Source organism: Copidosoma floridanum, unplaced genomic scaffold, assembly GCF_036245765.1.
Source record: "Copidosoma floridanum isolate Cflo_tuat_1 unplaced genomic scaffold, Cflo_Japanese_pri ptg000004l, whole genome shotgun sequence".
In the NCBI taxonomy this organism is placed as follows: domain Eukaryota; kingdom Metazoa; phylum Arthropoda; class Insecta; order Hymenoptera; family Encyrtidae; genus Copidosoma; species Copidosoma floridanum.
Window position 1 is genome coordinate 12,840,039 of NW_028321881.1, and position 16,844 is coordinate 12,856,882.

At 33.4% G+C, this 16,844-nt stretch overlaps 1 protein-coding gene across 2 annotated transcripts in view; it reads right to left on the reverse strand.

Annotated features, from left to right (window-relative positions):
• Window positions 1–16,844, reverse strand: part of LOC106635898 (uncharacterized) — a 606,704-nt gene that overhangs the window by 276,247 nt on the left and 313,613 nt on the right. For both annotated transcript variants that reach the window (XM_014348085.2, XM_014348086.2), the window contains exons 9-10: window positions 2,803–3,044; window positions 2,565–2,711 (exon numbers count right to left, since the gene is read on the reverse strand). In XM_014348085.2, coding sequence (XP_014203571.2) covers window positions 2,565–2,711; window positions 2,803–3,044 — 389 coding nt within the window. The remainder of the gene's footprint in view (window positions 1–2,564; window positions 2,712–2,802; window positions 3,045–16,844) is intronic.

The window sequence follows — 16,844 nt, forward strand, 5'->3', positions numbered from 1 at the left end:
TTTTATGCATGTTAATTTTTGTTCTTAAAAAATCGTGCATTTTTGTACAAAGTTTTAAATATCACTTGATATACCTCCTCTGTAATACGATTTCCGTATTCTACTTAAAGTTTTGTTTCTGCCTCTATGCCCACCAAAAAGACTGTTGTAACATTCTGTTAATTTTTGTTGTCTTACTTTATTTGATAAATAAGCACATTCACTAAAGCATATAATTTTTATGATATTTACACGACTAATTTCTGCTTAAGGCAATATTTCTCTTGTCCAATTGTCGGTTTTTTGACTCTTCATAGATATTCTTAAAGTTCTTGTATTTTTATTTTCTACTGCCGAAGCTAATCCTACTAAACACGAGTAAAGATCTTAAGACATGATTTTATCTCCTTCTCTTTATTTCATATCCAAACAGAATAATAACCAAACATAATACTAATTTATTTTTATGAGTGGTCGTCATTACATTACTACTTGTGGTTACGTTTTATTAAATTAGTAAATTGACACATTAGTTAAATCTAATAATTTATTGCTAGTATCATTAAGTGTTACGTCAGCCGTTATAAACGTTGTAATGTTGTCTTTTGTGTGATTAAGCATTCTTGTGTAGCTGATATTTTAAAATGATCTGTTTCTATTCTTATTGAAGGTCTAATTATAGTGCTTTCTTTACGAGTGATTAAGTCATCGAGTCAGAATTCAATTACTGATCTAACATTTTAAATGTAACTGTGGATCGAGTAGACAGTGTTGTGTTACTCTGCTTTAGAGGGTAAAGCTGTTTTGTATTGTTGTCACGCTTCTTAGCACATGAATGAGATGGTGTATCTGGTATAAAACCATTTAATTTTCTTACTTTGTGGCTTCTTCATTATCTTCTTGTTCAATAGTAGAAATATTAGGCTACTTTCATTCAGTATCGACATTTTTTCTTTTGACGTAGATGCAGCCTTAAAGCGTCTAATGGATGATTTTGATATAATTACGAAGCTTTTTTCTTCTTCAAAATTTCGAGAAACTACGAAATAGTCTAGTAATTATGAAACTAAGTTTTTAGATTCTGAAAATTGACTTCACTCAATTCTGGTTCATGATTTCCTGTTGTTTCCATTGTATTGATCAGTTCGGGGTTGCATAATAATGCCAATATAGAGAGGGGTTAGTAAGATTTGTACTTTGCAAACTATTAGTCAAAGGAGATTTCTTATTATTATTTTCATTGGGACTGCCTTCCAAAGCATATTCATGCGTTGATCTGCGGGCAGTAGATTGCACTTACGGACTTGAGGAACCATTTAATCTTTTGATTTACTTGTTGAGTAAAAGAACAACAAGTGTTTCATACAATGTGTAATTGTAGCTTAAAATAAGTTTAATGCCAGAAAAAGAAAGGTATAAATAACATTTTATAAATTTAAAAAAATTTTTTGGTAAAACAAATCAGAATAAAAATTTTTTTTGCAGGCTTTTATTTTTTAGAACGGCCGTCCGTTTTGCTTACGAATTTTTTTTAGGATTTAGGAATTCAAAGTTAGTTGAACTGATAAAAAAAAAGTATCTTGTTTTTAATATTGTGTACGTAAATTATATGTATATTTAAAGCATATAAAAGTATTTTACAAATAATGGATTGTTTTGTTTTTGATAACGCTGTTATTTGAAAAAATCCTGAAAAGTAGAATTAAATAATTTAATTATTAGTGTGCAAGTTTTTTTCTCAAGTTTAAATTAATGGCAAATATCTGTAAAAATAGTTGAAATATCGTGTTTTCTTGTTGATTCAAGGAGTACTACACTTGAAGACCGAATTGCTGTCAATAGTTTTATGTATTGCAGAGATATACTTATTATTTCGTTCCATCTTAAAACATAAAAGAGAATGAAGTATATCACCCAAAAATCGTTCTTAGGATATGTTTCATAAGCCCTTTTGCCTTGTTTAAAAGGGTCTGGACTGAATTATTAAGGAACTGAGTCAATTATTGATAGAATGAGCATTGTACACTCTTAAGTATTATATTTAATTATACGAACGGACTCTACACCTAGGGGATTTTTTTTACCTTTGATATCTTAATTATAACTTGATTTGTCAATTATGAGAAAACAATTAGTTTTTTTTCGTTATATATTTCATATCATTGCAAATACTATAAGCTATAATAATAAAGTATATCATTTCTGTCAAATAAAATATAAGGTTAGCTGTCCCTAAACTTTCAATGGTAGCTGCTGTCAACAGTTTCGAAATATTAATATACCCTATGCGTATAGATATATGAATTTAAGTTTTATGGGTCACTGGGCAAAGGTGTATTGGCGTTTAAACTGTTTTCACTTTTTTTTTGTGTTGCTCAAAGATATAATAACCTGCAAATTTACTAAAAAATGTGGGTAAATTATCTTTCAAAAAAATCTTTACTTAAAAAAATTTACAGTTGAGAAACGAGTTTTTTTGTAATCTTTATGTTGCGCAAAATCAACGGCGAAGTGAGGAGGTCTTATTTCATGCACTCTTCTTATACTAATCAATACTTAATTTAATTTAATACGTAAAAAATTACCACATGTAAAATTTGCATGATGCAGCTGAGTTAATGACTTCTCCTGTAACCAGTGAGGGTAACCGCACTGAATATTGGTGTCGCTGTACCGCTTAGAGTGTAACCATACGCTGAGCCACTGGTGTCCACAATCGCAGAATAAAGTACCTGTATAAAATATTTTTATTTCAAGTGTTTGTTAGCAAAAGACGAACATTTAGTAAATTTCTTATAAAAACTATTTACTGAAAAAGCTTACTAGTATTTATTTTTAAAGATGTAAGTGTTGACGTCATCGTGCTAAACGCATTTTCTTGGATGCTTGTTATATTGTTTCCAGTTAAGTCAAGTTCAGTAATTTGCGTCAATCCACTAAATGCATTTTTATGAATTGATTTGATTTGGTTGTAAGCTATTCCTAATTTTTGTAGCTGATTTAATGGAACGAAAATTCCAATGGCGTCCTCAACAATGTACGATATTTTGTTTGAGTTCAACTCACTGTAAAGATTGAACATAAAGTTTAAATCAGTTAAGAACCTTTTTTTTACTAGTATTTAAAACTGGCAAGTGTGTTTGAAAAAAAATTAATTTTAGTAAAAAATACAAACAACAATCATTTTTGATTGGGTATAAATCCAAAAAATGTAATTCTTTAAACAAGTAGCACATATAAGTCGTTTAAAAACGTTAAAAAATTAAGAACTTAAACCTACAATAAAGCATAAGAAGGCAAAAAAATGTACGCATTAGTAACGTAGTATTTAACATACAAAAAACCCTGGTTATTTTAACTTATTCTGCAAATATTTCTGTAATTATAAATAGGCTTATAAATTGTACTGTGCTTGAGTTTAAAAATTATTTTATCACACTACTGAAGTTGATTTTAAAGCACAAATTTTCTTGGTGCTGATGCTGTTAATGGATGCGTAAAAAACTCTCAGTAATTTTAGTAACATGCGGCGTTAAAGACTACCGTTGAATGTATATGAAACATCCTAAAAATGTAGCTATTAAAGAAAGTAGAATGTATCATTAAAAAAAGATGGTTTAAAAACTTTCAAGGTAAACACTAATTTAAAAAAAATTAATAGTATTAAGTTCCAGTACTAAAAAAATTATTTACAATTTAAAATGCACGATTTTACGGTTTTATAAAAATCAAACCAAGCGATTCACTACTTCTTTACAAGCTCTGAACTACTTCTGGTAAGCATATCGTACATAGAAATAACACAGAAAAAAAATTTTTTTTTAATTTTAATGAATTTCTGTATCGTACGAAAATTATAAACTAGTACATCTTTTTGTAACTTTAAGTCATTGAAATTTAGAATAATGCATTTTGTAGAAAAATCAATTTTAAGAACACGGAAAGTTAGTACTTGTAATAAATTTTAGATATTGTTGGCACGTGTTTATCTGATTCACTAGTGGTAACACATAGTTTAATAAAATTATGATTGTGTTTCAACGATATACTATACACAAATACAGAAAAAACTACATGTTTAATGTGCACTTGAAATTTCCCAGTTTTTAAAAAAAGGGAAATGTAAGATACACCTATAAAATACAGTTTTTTTCCCTCATTCTTTTAAGAACAAGAGAAAATTAGTGAACACACAAAAAATTAAAAAAGACTAATTTTTTGAACTTCTTCAGAAAATTGATGTATAAGTACGATAAAATTTTATTAGAACGATAAAGGGTGAGCTCTGTTGTTCATAAATTTTTTTCAGGTTAGTTATCAAATATCAATACAAACACTCTTTAAAGTTCTTAAAACAAGCTCCAGTCTCAGTACTTATGGAGCTAAACATGTTGACTATGTCAAAAAATACGGATGATTTAAGTTAAAGTATCAGACTTGAAAAGCCTATTTCGATAAATTTTCAAAAAATCCCTGAGGGTAGTTTATGTATATCTCTAAAGTCGATATGACGTACCAAAAAAAAAAGAAAGAAGAAGGCTTATCCTATTAACAGAAGTATGTTTAAACGTAACACTTGAAAAACAAAAAGTTTCAGTACGCTTTAAGATATAAAATGATATATATATACTTGAGTCATTCTACAAAAATCGGCATATTTTAAGGGTCTGACTGGATAAACGCTTAGAGTGGATTGTTAATTGTAAAGAGAATTTTTGTAAATTGTCGATAACCATAATAAGCTAAAACTTTTTGGGCCCTGCTGAATCTAGACAAAAAAATTGTTTACGACGAGTATCTTAATATATTTTTCAAAAATAGTAGCGTTACCGGCTGTAATTAAATCTTATTATAATCAAGATAAGGGCGTTCTTCATGATAATTTAACTTTATTCTCACATTTAGATTACTGACTTACTACTCACATTCGTGCAAATCACTGCCCAAGACGATAATCTAACACAAAACTAAGGTAAAATGCGATTTTTATCATTACAGAATGGCATTACGGATTCTTGGCAAAAATGAAATGTTACGGGCTCTTATAAACTCATTGAAAAATCGAGATTATGACGTACCAAATGAAAATTGAACTTTGCCCTTGTACTGATATCATATTCTGATAACAGCTATATTTGAACTCATCACCTTCGTAGTTGCTAACCAAACGCTTCGAAAAGATACACGATATTCTTTAGCGTTGCTGTTTTTTAAAAAAAAAAAGAACGATTACGGACTCTAATAAATGCGTCGACAAGTCAAAGTTGTACAGCACAAAATTTGGATTAAATTCTGCTACTGCACTTATATCATACATAAAACAGCTATATTTAAACCCACCAATATCGGAGTCGACAAACGAATTGTTCGAGGCGTATGCGTTAGCACACACTAGGCCCGGATAGGGTGATTAAGAAGACACAATAAAACACAGTAAAATTAAACAGCATAAAATAACAACTTTTAATGTCACTCAAAGGCCAAGAAAAATCACAGTTAATGTTCACAAAAATAGTAAAGGTCAAAATAATACAGGAGAAAAGAAATAATGTCTATAGTCTTAAAGCAATGAACTATTGAAATATATAAAAGCGAAGAATGTAGAAGGAAAAGAGTCAAGTTGAATAACACAATAGGTAAACACACACTGGCCTTGAGTTCGCAAGAGAGTTTGAAAGTTACACGAAATAAATGTGAAAATGAAAGCACTGATATAGTATAACTGATTGAAATATTGATTAACTAAAAACCATTGTCTGTAGAAATGCACAATTACTGTCTGTGGAAATACACAAGAATTTCACTGAGTCTTGCTGTTGATAATCACTGGTAGTTAGTTCGATGAGATTAACTATTTGAGCTGGTCTGCAAATTATGCAGTGAGCAACTTAAACAAAGCACTAAGTGCACTGCACTGCACAACTGAGTTTTGTCCACTGTATTGCGAGAGTTAATCAGAAGATTTACAATAGCATTTAAGGTGATGTATGCACCTTTGAATGCTAGAGTTTGGCAACGTAAAATAAGAGAGTCTATCTTCGACGAGAGCTGAGTATAATCTGGCGCTTACAGTATACAAAGCTTGCCACGTGAATACACACACACACCTGCAGCGCACCAAGTCGACCAAGCGCACACGCACAGAGCGTTGAGCCGACAGAGACTACAAGTGTACACAATGTACACAAAAGCCGGGCCTACTGTCGGTCGCTCTTATTTCCAACACGAATGCTTCGGAAAGATAAATGACATTGTTTAGCGTTACGGAATCTTAGTTTTTATTTTAGAAAGACAAAATTTTTAAATACGCAATTCTGTAGCACTAGCTTACAAAAATAAAAAAATTGGACAAAATTCCTACGACATCCTTAATTCTTGTAAAATACAAAACGCTCTTGTTAAAATGCCCAAATTCATTTGCATGCGTATGTGAGAGTATTTTCCGTTGTAATGTTATATTTATGAGGTTCCAGTTCCACAACTTTAACAGCATCCAAGTATTAAATACAATTTTTTTGCTGTTTAAAATGCTTAAATATATTGTTTTCGTAAATAACTTCAAGATTATACGCCACAGAAAAATTAAAAATTCCGTGTTTTGATTCCAGGTGTCGTCAAAATTATTAATTTACGAGTATACAATTACAAGTGGCCCATAACGCTAATTTTTCTCCTTTCTTGCATCTAAAACTAACTGACGTTGTATATTTAGCAGTAAACATCCTTTGAATTTTTGAAAAAGTTTCCAGATCAATATCTCCTTGAACAATGTTGTAATCAACTCGGTAATAAAATATCTACGTGTGTGTATCTCCAACACTCTGCACGCTCCGTGCACCAACTTCCTGCTAATAAATTGTCATTTTTTTGGTAACCATAGACTTCGAGGTATGACGAATGAGGTTGTAAATTAAAAATCTTTTTAAATTGAATACTGCACATTATATAAGTTATAATAATAGTAACCTGAGTAACAGAAGTATAATAATAGCAATAATTATTAAGTCATCCTTTTTATCAAAATACTTTTCAATTTTTTATTAAAAAAAAAAAAACTTGTTTAAATAATAAAACACTTTTTAAATTATTGTTGAAAATGAAAGAAGGAGAAATAAAAATGTTTCCTATTTCTAAAAATTAGATAACCCACGATTTATGTTCGAAAATATTTAAAAACAATAATAACTCGATAAATAATGTCATTTTCACTTAAAACAACAATAAATATACTTTTTTATCAGCGACAAAATTTTAGACACATAAAAAGAAAAGTCTCAATTGTATGAAAGCAGAGATCTGGCAACTTTTAAATAATAATATTTATACAAATTATTTGGTAGAAGTGCAAAATAATATTCAGAAAGGCTTAATACCTCATAATCCGAGTATGGAAATTGAAAGTGTAGTAATGGTAATAAGAAACTTCATAATATCAGACAGTTTGTGTAATAGCACACGATTGCGAAGAACTAAATTATATAAGTTTGATATATAAAGTGACATAATTACTAAAGACAGAATTAGAGAAAAAGTTTTTTTTTCTAAGAATAGCTTGTTAGTTTACAAGTGAGTATTCAAATATACCACCAAACCGAAGCTATCGTGAATTTAAACCTTCACGCCATTTAGAAATGTAAAAGCGCTTTAATAATCAAATTTGACATGAAGATAGACCTTATACTAGAGCTCGCAACTATTATATTGGAGCCGCCTAATCAAAGCCGCCAACGCCGCTTCTCAGGAGGATATAAAAGGCATATGCCAGCCCATGTTGATCACTTTTGCCATCAGCGACGAGTCTGGAACTTTGACTACGAAACTCTGCTCTTCAAAGCGCTGTTGTAATTTTTCATACCGCAATAAATAGCGGAATTATAATTACATACTTGGTTACTACTTTTAACATTACACCATTCACTTTATACATTACTCTGGCTAAAAGGGTGACGAAGAGGCTATTACAAGCTCCTAGTTTTCCCCGTAAAAAGCAGATCTTCGGGGCAGTACGAACCGTAGCTATCCTCTAGATAAGGTAGCTAGTGAACCGGCAGATCTTCAGGGCAGTACAAACTGGAGTGACCCTGGGACATTGGTGACTTACCGCGTCCAACAGTAACACAAGAGAGTCAATAAATCTGTACTTACTAAAATCATAAGACCTCGAGATGTTGTGTGTCACGAGTCAGGAAGATTGTGAATCTGACTACGTTCCTGCACACTTCCACTGAGGTATCTCTTAATACATGTTGAAGGCAATCCGACCTCCACTTTGTACCTACGAATCCTCATTGCCTCCTATCCCTCTTAAAGAGGAATCCATAAATACTAACCTACATGAATATATAGCATCACGTAAAAGAACTCTATTGTAATAGCGTATATTTTATTGTATGATAAAAATAAATATACCTTATAGAATAATAAATATATCTATACATAATCACGACCCTCACAAGCTTTAAATACTGGAAATGTTACTTTACTGCCCTTTACTTTATGTATAACATGATTTCCTTATAGCTTTTGCTATGGCTATAAACAATTCTTAAGGTCAAAGTTTTTATAATGTTGGTCTATACTTAAAGAAGCCTTTGTTTTCTTACGGTTAACTTTCTGATGCATTGTCGAGATGCAAAAATTAAAAATGAAATATTTAATCAAATAAAAAAAAAAAATGTCTTGGTTGTACAAAACATTTTTTCGAAAGAGATTTTTGGTTAAACATTACTTGCGTACCAAAATTTTTATTTAATTACATAATTTCTTCATTCAATGGATATTTTTATAATTTTCTTATAAATATTTAGGTAACATACAGATAAGTATAGAGAAGGTTAGCAAAATAATATTTTAAAAACCTGCACTTATTTTTTATAGTATTTTGATAATTAAATAGAGTAGTCAATAAATAGATATTTGTGATGTTTCTCAGCGTAACTTCATAAGGCTTGCCATATTAATATATATAAGAGATCAAAGACCATGAACTTTTAAGTATATTATGAGTTTGTATAAAGTCTATCGATTTGCCTCTTAGACGGTGTGGAAAAATAGATAAACAAATAATAAATTCTAAAAAAACTATGTTAGTATGTATGTATATATACATATAAGAGATCAATCGTCATATACTTTTATGAAAATAATTGATATTCATCAAGTTTAAGTCCACCTGTTTGCCTACAACTTTTGTTAACAAAGTAATAATAAGTTTTAATATGTTTCAAATTTTTAGTGGGATTTCTAAACCTAGCTATACTTATCGCACCAGAATTATCTTGATACATAGTATTTGGTTCATAAACTTTAATATTTAAATCAAGTAACAAATTTTTTTAAACTTTCAATTTACTTACACATTAAAACAATGCTACAAACTCAGCTGGTATCAAGGATTTCTTCACACTATTTTGCTTTTTTACTTCGAAGATTTCAAATAAATGACATATCCATACATTCGTATGAACGTGTCATAGTATTCCTATCAATAATGTCTCCTGCCCAATCAGCATTGACATACGAATCTACAACATTATTGGTAAATTTCTTTTCAAAAATTGATTAAAAATCTCTTATTCAGTACAAATATGATAAAATTCTTAAATCACATTTAAAATGTGCACTATTATGAAAATTTTGAAATCAACTTTAATAATTACCACTAAAGCAAAGATGACGTTTGCCTAGTGTAAGCGTGCTTGTTACTGATACAACGCTGTGCTAGGGGTCGTGCGTTCGATTTCCGGTAAATGCAGATTTTTTCAAAAACCTTTTCCATCGGAAACAGTTCCTATGTAACCTCAGCTATTTCCAGGCGAGTTTTTCCGTGGAATTTCCCTTCAGAGTAATTCCAGAATTTTTTTCTTGCCCACAGGTCTTCAGGCCTGGGTGAATGCGAAACAGTGTTAGGAGGTAGGGATTAGCGGATCCGATGCACCAGGCAGGGATCACCGGCCTTACCGTCGAGGAGTGGTCCCTGAAACTGGTCCCTGGGCTTCTCCGGGGATGCTAATTAGCCTGGATCCAATGCTTCAAAAGGGAGCGCTGGCGTAACCGGCAAGGAGTAGACGTCCTAAAATATGGAGTCCTCTCCAGGAAAAAGCTTCACAGTGGCGACTGGACCCGATGTACTGGTGGTGCAGAGAGTGTCAGCTTAACTGGCAAGGTGTTTCATCGGAAATACTCGCACTGTGCCCATAAATTAGGTATAACATCAGTAAAAGGATTGGAAAATGGGTGCGGACATACAACCCTACACGTAGATGGTGAGTGGGTGAACCTGGTGACTTGGCATAAGAGCTGTTGCGGTAACCCGGTAAAAAAAAAAAAAGTAAATAAATAAAAAATTAAAAAAAAAACCACTAACTTATATGAGGTATAGTTCCTGAGCTAATGAATAAAAAAGCTCCAATTAAATTTCTGTACTTAATTCTATCACATGCTGTTAGCGCAGGTTCTAGTTTTAAATTTTATTCCATAGAAGTTACATACATTTTTTATTAATAATAGCATATTTCTTTGCAAGTATTTCAATATAGTTTTTCTGATCAACAGTCATTTTTCCATTTTCACAGTCATAGTTGATGCTAATACCTTAATAGGTACTTATTCTACCTAAATATTACTTTAAAATGTTTTACAGAATAATCTTTCAAAAAAATTCAACTTTTCTTTATTCTTACAGCAACCTTATAAGTCAATCGTAAAATGTATTAAATGTACATCATAATTTTTGTTTTTTAAGATACATGAGCAACAGTCATTTTCGCTTCTTTTGAAGTTTAAATTTTTTCAAATGAGTATGAAAACATTTATACAAAGCTCTTGGGCTTTCTCTTAACTCATACAACGTTTTATCTAATTTTGATACTTTATTGGAGACATCATCATAGCTTCTGGCTCTTTTACGTATACTTCAGACTTTACCTTTCCATTCGAAAATGCTGTTCCGACATCCATCTACTCGATGGTTATATTATTTATTTTTACAACAACAAGATAGCGAGATTTTTAAAGTTTGCATTCTTGCAACTGGTGAACAAATAGCATTAATTAAATTATTTTGTTAATAACCTCTAACAACCAATCCAGTATTAAAAATGTCATTAGCTCTTTTTGTATAAGCCTCATCTCCTGATTTGAAACCAATGAAATTTGTGCCATTTTCAATGATATCAACGTGTCAAGATAATACTTTTTCATCATGACTCTGTAACCAACATTGTCATAACTTAACGAAATTCCTAAATCCGCTTTCTTGTGTTACTTTAAATTTCTGTTTTGTTCGGGCATTTAAAAAAAAACTCTACTTCCATAAATTTTTTCATTTTTTATACTAGTGTTACGTACAATGTGCTGGGCACATCATACTGACTCATTCTGGTAACAACGAGGCTATTCTAGCAGTCTCCCTTCAAAAAGCTAATAAAGGATTTATGAACGAGTTCTGTTCTTTTTGTAAAGCACCTCCTTACCACCTAATCCCACATGACAATTTTATCGTTAAGTGTGGGGTAGCAAGTGTCAGAATTTCTTTTCTTTTCTTCTCTCTTTTTGGTTTTCTTTGTTATTAAAACGTATACGAATTTCAACGAGAAGCACACATTGGGCAGTGCCACGAAAATCAAACTTGAGGGCTGGAACGGACCCGAACGGGACAAAGGATGGACTAGAAGCTGTTTATACGAGCGATTCTCAACACCAACGATTGGGAAGTCTACAAAGCAGAAAGTCAGAGCATCGTCGGGAAGTACCAGAAAGTGGGTAGTGGTTTATTAGAGGTGGAGCCGTGTTTCTACCTATCAACGCCGAAAAGGGAGTATTAATCAGAGACAGATGATACTTAACATAATAATTCTGGCCTCGCAAGTATTGTTAACTTGGTAAGTAAGTTGTTTCAATTTTTTTATCTTTCCCATTTTCTCTGACCTCAGGACAAAAACGTATGAAATTCAGCATAATAAACATAAAACGAGATTTTTCAGTACGCTTTGTATGTACACACGCAACATCCAGAAATAATGCCTCGCACCCATATCGGCTAAAGAATACATCACTATTTTTATTACTATCATTTTTATTACCAAAAACAGATAACAGATATTCCCAAAAGAATATTTCTCTCCATTTACCACCAAACAAAAATACAGTCCAAAATTAAAGAAACCAAGTAAAAGACGAATGCTGCTCTTATATTTTCTTGTCAAGCCTCTTACTATTCTTTTCGTCCAAATATCATTAAGCCGTTACATAGGTAATTAAATGCAGCATTGTAGCTAGGAAAATATATAAGTTTTGTCATAATTAAAGAGGGGGATACGTTTCACGACACGTGAATATACATGGAAAAGAAGTACAAAAAAAAAATGATTCTTTTCAGCAACATAACCCATGAGTCAAAAAGCGGTAACGAAAGCCCAAGTAATACGATGACCAGCGCGTGCGAGCCAGGGCTCAGTAAAAAAACAGCAAAAGAAAAATGTGACAGAACTGATGTTTGAATTAGAACTCGAATTAAAAGGGTGTGAGAAACTTGACAACCTAAACGAAAAAACTAAGGCTATATAAATGGGCTTGTTTTTAAAAATCAAAGCAAAGTTAAAGCATAGGAAGTAGACATGCCACACAAGGCGGTCACAGAGACCATCCGAGATTCGTCACCGACAAGTACGACAAGTAGGAATTCTAGGGATGTATCTCGTAACACAGAAGTAAACATAGGACTAACAAACAAAGAAGTGGGTCTTATCTCCGGCAAATGAGTCAGCAAGGGAAATGTGAGAAAAGCTGAAGAAATCCGCAGAGCTCGAACAGATAAAATTAGCACACTATTAACACAATGAAGCATGCCAAAAAAATCAAAATGAATTCTGTTGCATCTTGTTACGAACATAAAGAGTCTAGGAAGCTAAGGACAAAGAACTTACATAATCAAGAGCTATGGAACAGAATGGAAGATATGAGCGAGAACCTTAAGAAAATGAGGAAAGCCGCGTTCGTGGTAACGATACCACCACCAAATAATAACTACACCAATTGGGCCGATTCTGATGCAAACAAGGATAGACTACGGGGTCATATAGCCCCGTAAACAGAAAATACATAAGCTACACGCAACCATAATCACTTCCGTAAACTGCAGAACGCACAGCAAAACATTTTGTCCACGCTCAGCCATATAACAAGTACCATCCTATTTTTGACAGTGATCCAATCGAATAGCCGCTATTTTATAGGGTAGTAAAGATGATTGATCAAATAGTAGGTCCAGAAAACAAATTTTTTTTTCGGTACCATTGCAAGCAGACTAAAAGAAAAAGAGGTGGGTACTTCACGCCCAGATCATCACCATAAGGTACAGCCTAAGAATTTCTTCGAGAACTTTTAAACATACATGGCACTATAAACAATTCAGACACGTTGATGGCACAACTAAAGATAATCAAACAAAATCAGGAATCAAAATAGGACTACGGCGGAAGTGTACAACTATAGAACAGGCTAACGATGCTGTACAATTCAAATCCAAGTCTACCACCTATTCAAAAGCAAGTTTTAAAAGAAAATAGTGGAGGTGGAGTCAGTTCAAAAATTCACGGATGACTTGCACAGAAAATTCAGGTACAAAATTACAAGTAAAAACCCGAGGACTTTCTAGAAAGCAATCATAAAAGCACTATAAATCGAGAGCGACTTTAGTTTCCGGCACGCAATACCAGTAAATGCACTGCCCTCATACAATAAGACAACAACCAAGTGAGGGCCACAAATAAACTTTGCAAAAAAAAAGGAGAAAATACAACAGGAATCACAAAGGGGGCATAAGCAGTAGCAGCAAACGAAAAACGCCGTATATACTGCGATAGCCGAATCTACCAACATAAACACCTATATTTATCGGGGCATGAATGAAAATATTAATAACATTAGGTACAATAATTATAACAGAAGCTATAACCATGGCCTAATAAAAACATAAAATAAAAACGATGATTACAATTACAGCAACCGCAGCAGCAGTGTACCGTACAAAAAAAACCGCAGGAGCACATTCAACCGTTATGGAAATCACTAATAAAATCGAGATAGCAGGGACGGTTATGAAAGGAATTTAGTAAGTGACAGGCCACCACAGGATAGAGGCCTACAGCAGCGAGAAAACGGGCTATACGCTTCTAATAGTAAAAGAGACCCCACTCCAGCTTTAAACTCGCAGGATGTTCGGCATGGTCCCCAAATGTCAAACATAAATTAGAAAAACAGACAGAGATAATCAAGTCCAGCAAGAGAAAATATGCGAGAGAGAGGCCACAGATGAAGGAGCAAAATTAGTGGAGGCAGAAACGCACATCAACAGCCCGAGTACTTACGCAGTGCAGAAAAGAATAGAACGTGATACTGCAAAGTGTAAAGACACTCCGACGCAGTAGAGTGGAAAATGCGCAAGAAAAGAAAGGAGGGCCTACAAAAAGTGTAATCAGATAAAGGCGCTGGACACATATATGAAAAATAACAACCCAAGCTTTCACAGTGTAACGAAGAAATAAAGCAACTTTCCAAAATAACTATAAAACTCGTGAAAACAGGGTTTATGCCACCATCCGTCCAGTTTTGGGGACCACAGTTAAAGAATGAAAAGGCAACTTTTTATGTGGATACAGACGCAGAGATTTTGATTATAAAGAAAAATTTTCTTAGCACAGACATGCTAATGGACGAAAGGTATAAAGTAGCTATAATCGGCGTGACTCACGGAGCATGCAAAACACTGGGCACAGTACAGGCTCATTTGCACGTATTGCAGTGCACATAAGATGTCGTCCCCCATGACTTCTCAATTGACGCGTAAAGAATCATAGTGTGGAATACTTTTGAGCAATACCGGGGTCAAACAAGCGGTGTTAAGAATATGATAACATTAGACGACGTAGAGATACCACTGTTAAAGCTACAGTATTTTAAGATACCTGGGAAATCAAGACATATAACTGACGCACGAATAATAAAAAGCAAAAATATATCAGAAAATCACAGGATATCCCTCCAAGAAATTGAGAAAGGAATATCATTGAAAAATTTTATAACCAGTAATTTTAACGGAACAATAGTCGCAGAATGTATTAATACGAAAGACGAGATAAAAAACGTTCCAAAAGTAAAGCTGCTTGATTACGCAGAAATTTACCAGGACCACTTAAAAGACGTTAAAGAAGACGATATCAAAAGCTTGGGGAGAGCAGTGATGATGTTATTTAATGAAGAAACAAGTAATGATAAAAAAAACGCAAAATTTTGAAAAAGAAGAGAGAATAGAACATGTGAGAAGACTGATTAAGTCAAACCCTTACGTATTTAGCCTTGACGGAGAACCTCTTAAGACAACACACCTGTTAAAGCATGGAATTATAATGACGTCAAATAAACCCATCATGGTTAAAAGATACAGATATCCACCGGCGATAAAGAATTAAATGAAAATCGAAATAACAAAAATGCTTAAACAAGGGATAATTGAAACCTTCACCTTGCCAAATTGCTCGAACACCTTGATAGTGGTAAAACAACCAGGACCGAACAATAAAAAAAAAGTTAGAGTAGTCAAGGATTTTCGACTACTAAACGAAGTAACAGTGGGCTCGTGTTACTTGCTACCGCTTCAGAGTGATATTTTAGAGAACCTAGCGTCAGCACGTTACATTACGGTAGTGGATCTCAAATCAGGATTTTGCCCGGTGGAACACGAAAATACACGAAAATGTTGCAAATAAGACGACATTTTCGAGTTCATACAAGTATTACCAATACAAGAGGGTACCAACAGGGTACAAAAACTTTTTAAACTTATTTTTAAGGGCAATCGTACTAGCACTCACAAGGTTACAAGACCATAAAAAAGAAGTGTATCTTAACGACACAACTGTCTTTGCCTCCAACCTTGAGAAATATAAAAGACGATTAATAAAACTGTAAAATAGCTGGCAGCTGCAAATCTCGCGATTGAACTTAAAAAGTGTCAATTCTTGCAAAAAAGGGAAAGTGCTCGGTCACATTAAAGGAAATAGACAGATGATGACTGACCCAGAGAAACTTAAAGCAGCCAGAAATTTCCCTTGACCGACAAATGCAAAGAAAGTGTAACAATGTCTAGGATTCGTAGGCTACTACAGGTGATTTATAAAAAATTATGCACAAACTGCCCAACCTCTATCGAGACTTTTGAAAGCGGGCACTGTATTTAAATGGGGCGACCGAGAGAGGCATGTGTTTGAAACTCTTGTAGATGCACTATGCAGTGGACCTGTGCGTCTCGCCTCGGATTTGGAAAAACCCTTTATTGCCACGATGAACAAATCAGATTACGCGGTTGGAGCTATCCTTAGTCAGAAAGAGATCAGGAAGGATAGACCGTGCGAGTACACGTTTCACTGCCTTGAAGGTACTAAACTCCGCTACTTGACGTACGACAAGGAATTATTAGATTAATTTAGACCTAATTGATACGTATGCAAGTTTACAGTGGTTACATACCACGAGCTACCTAGGCACTTTTACTCATCTAAAAAACCAGACATTCGTTTTAACAGGCTCAAAGCGGAACTGAGAGGGTATAAGTTTGAAGTCATATACCACCTAGGTGTGAACAACAGACCACTCGACGCTTTATCGCAAGACCCAATACTATAAGAGGGGATAGAGAGACCCGAACGGCCAGGCCAAGAGCTACATCAGCTAGCAAACGAACAAGAAAATGAAGGACTAGCCAATAGCAACAAACCACCGGCGCTCAAATTTAAAATACGAGCAATTCTTAAGAAAAGAATTCAAGGTAATCTGACTAAAATAAGATCGAGTTATAATGTACCAAC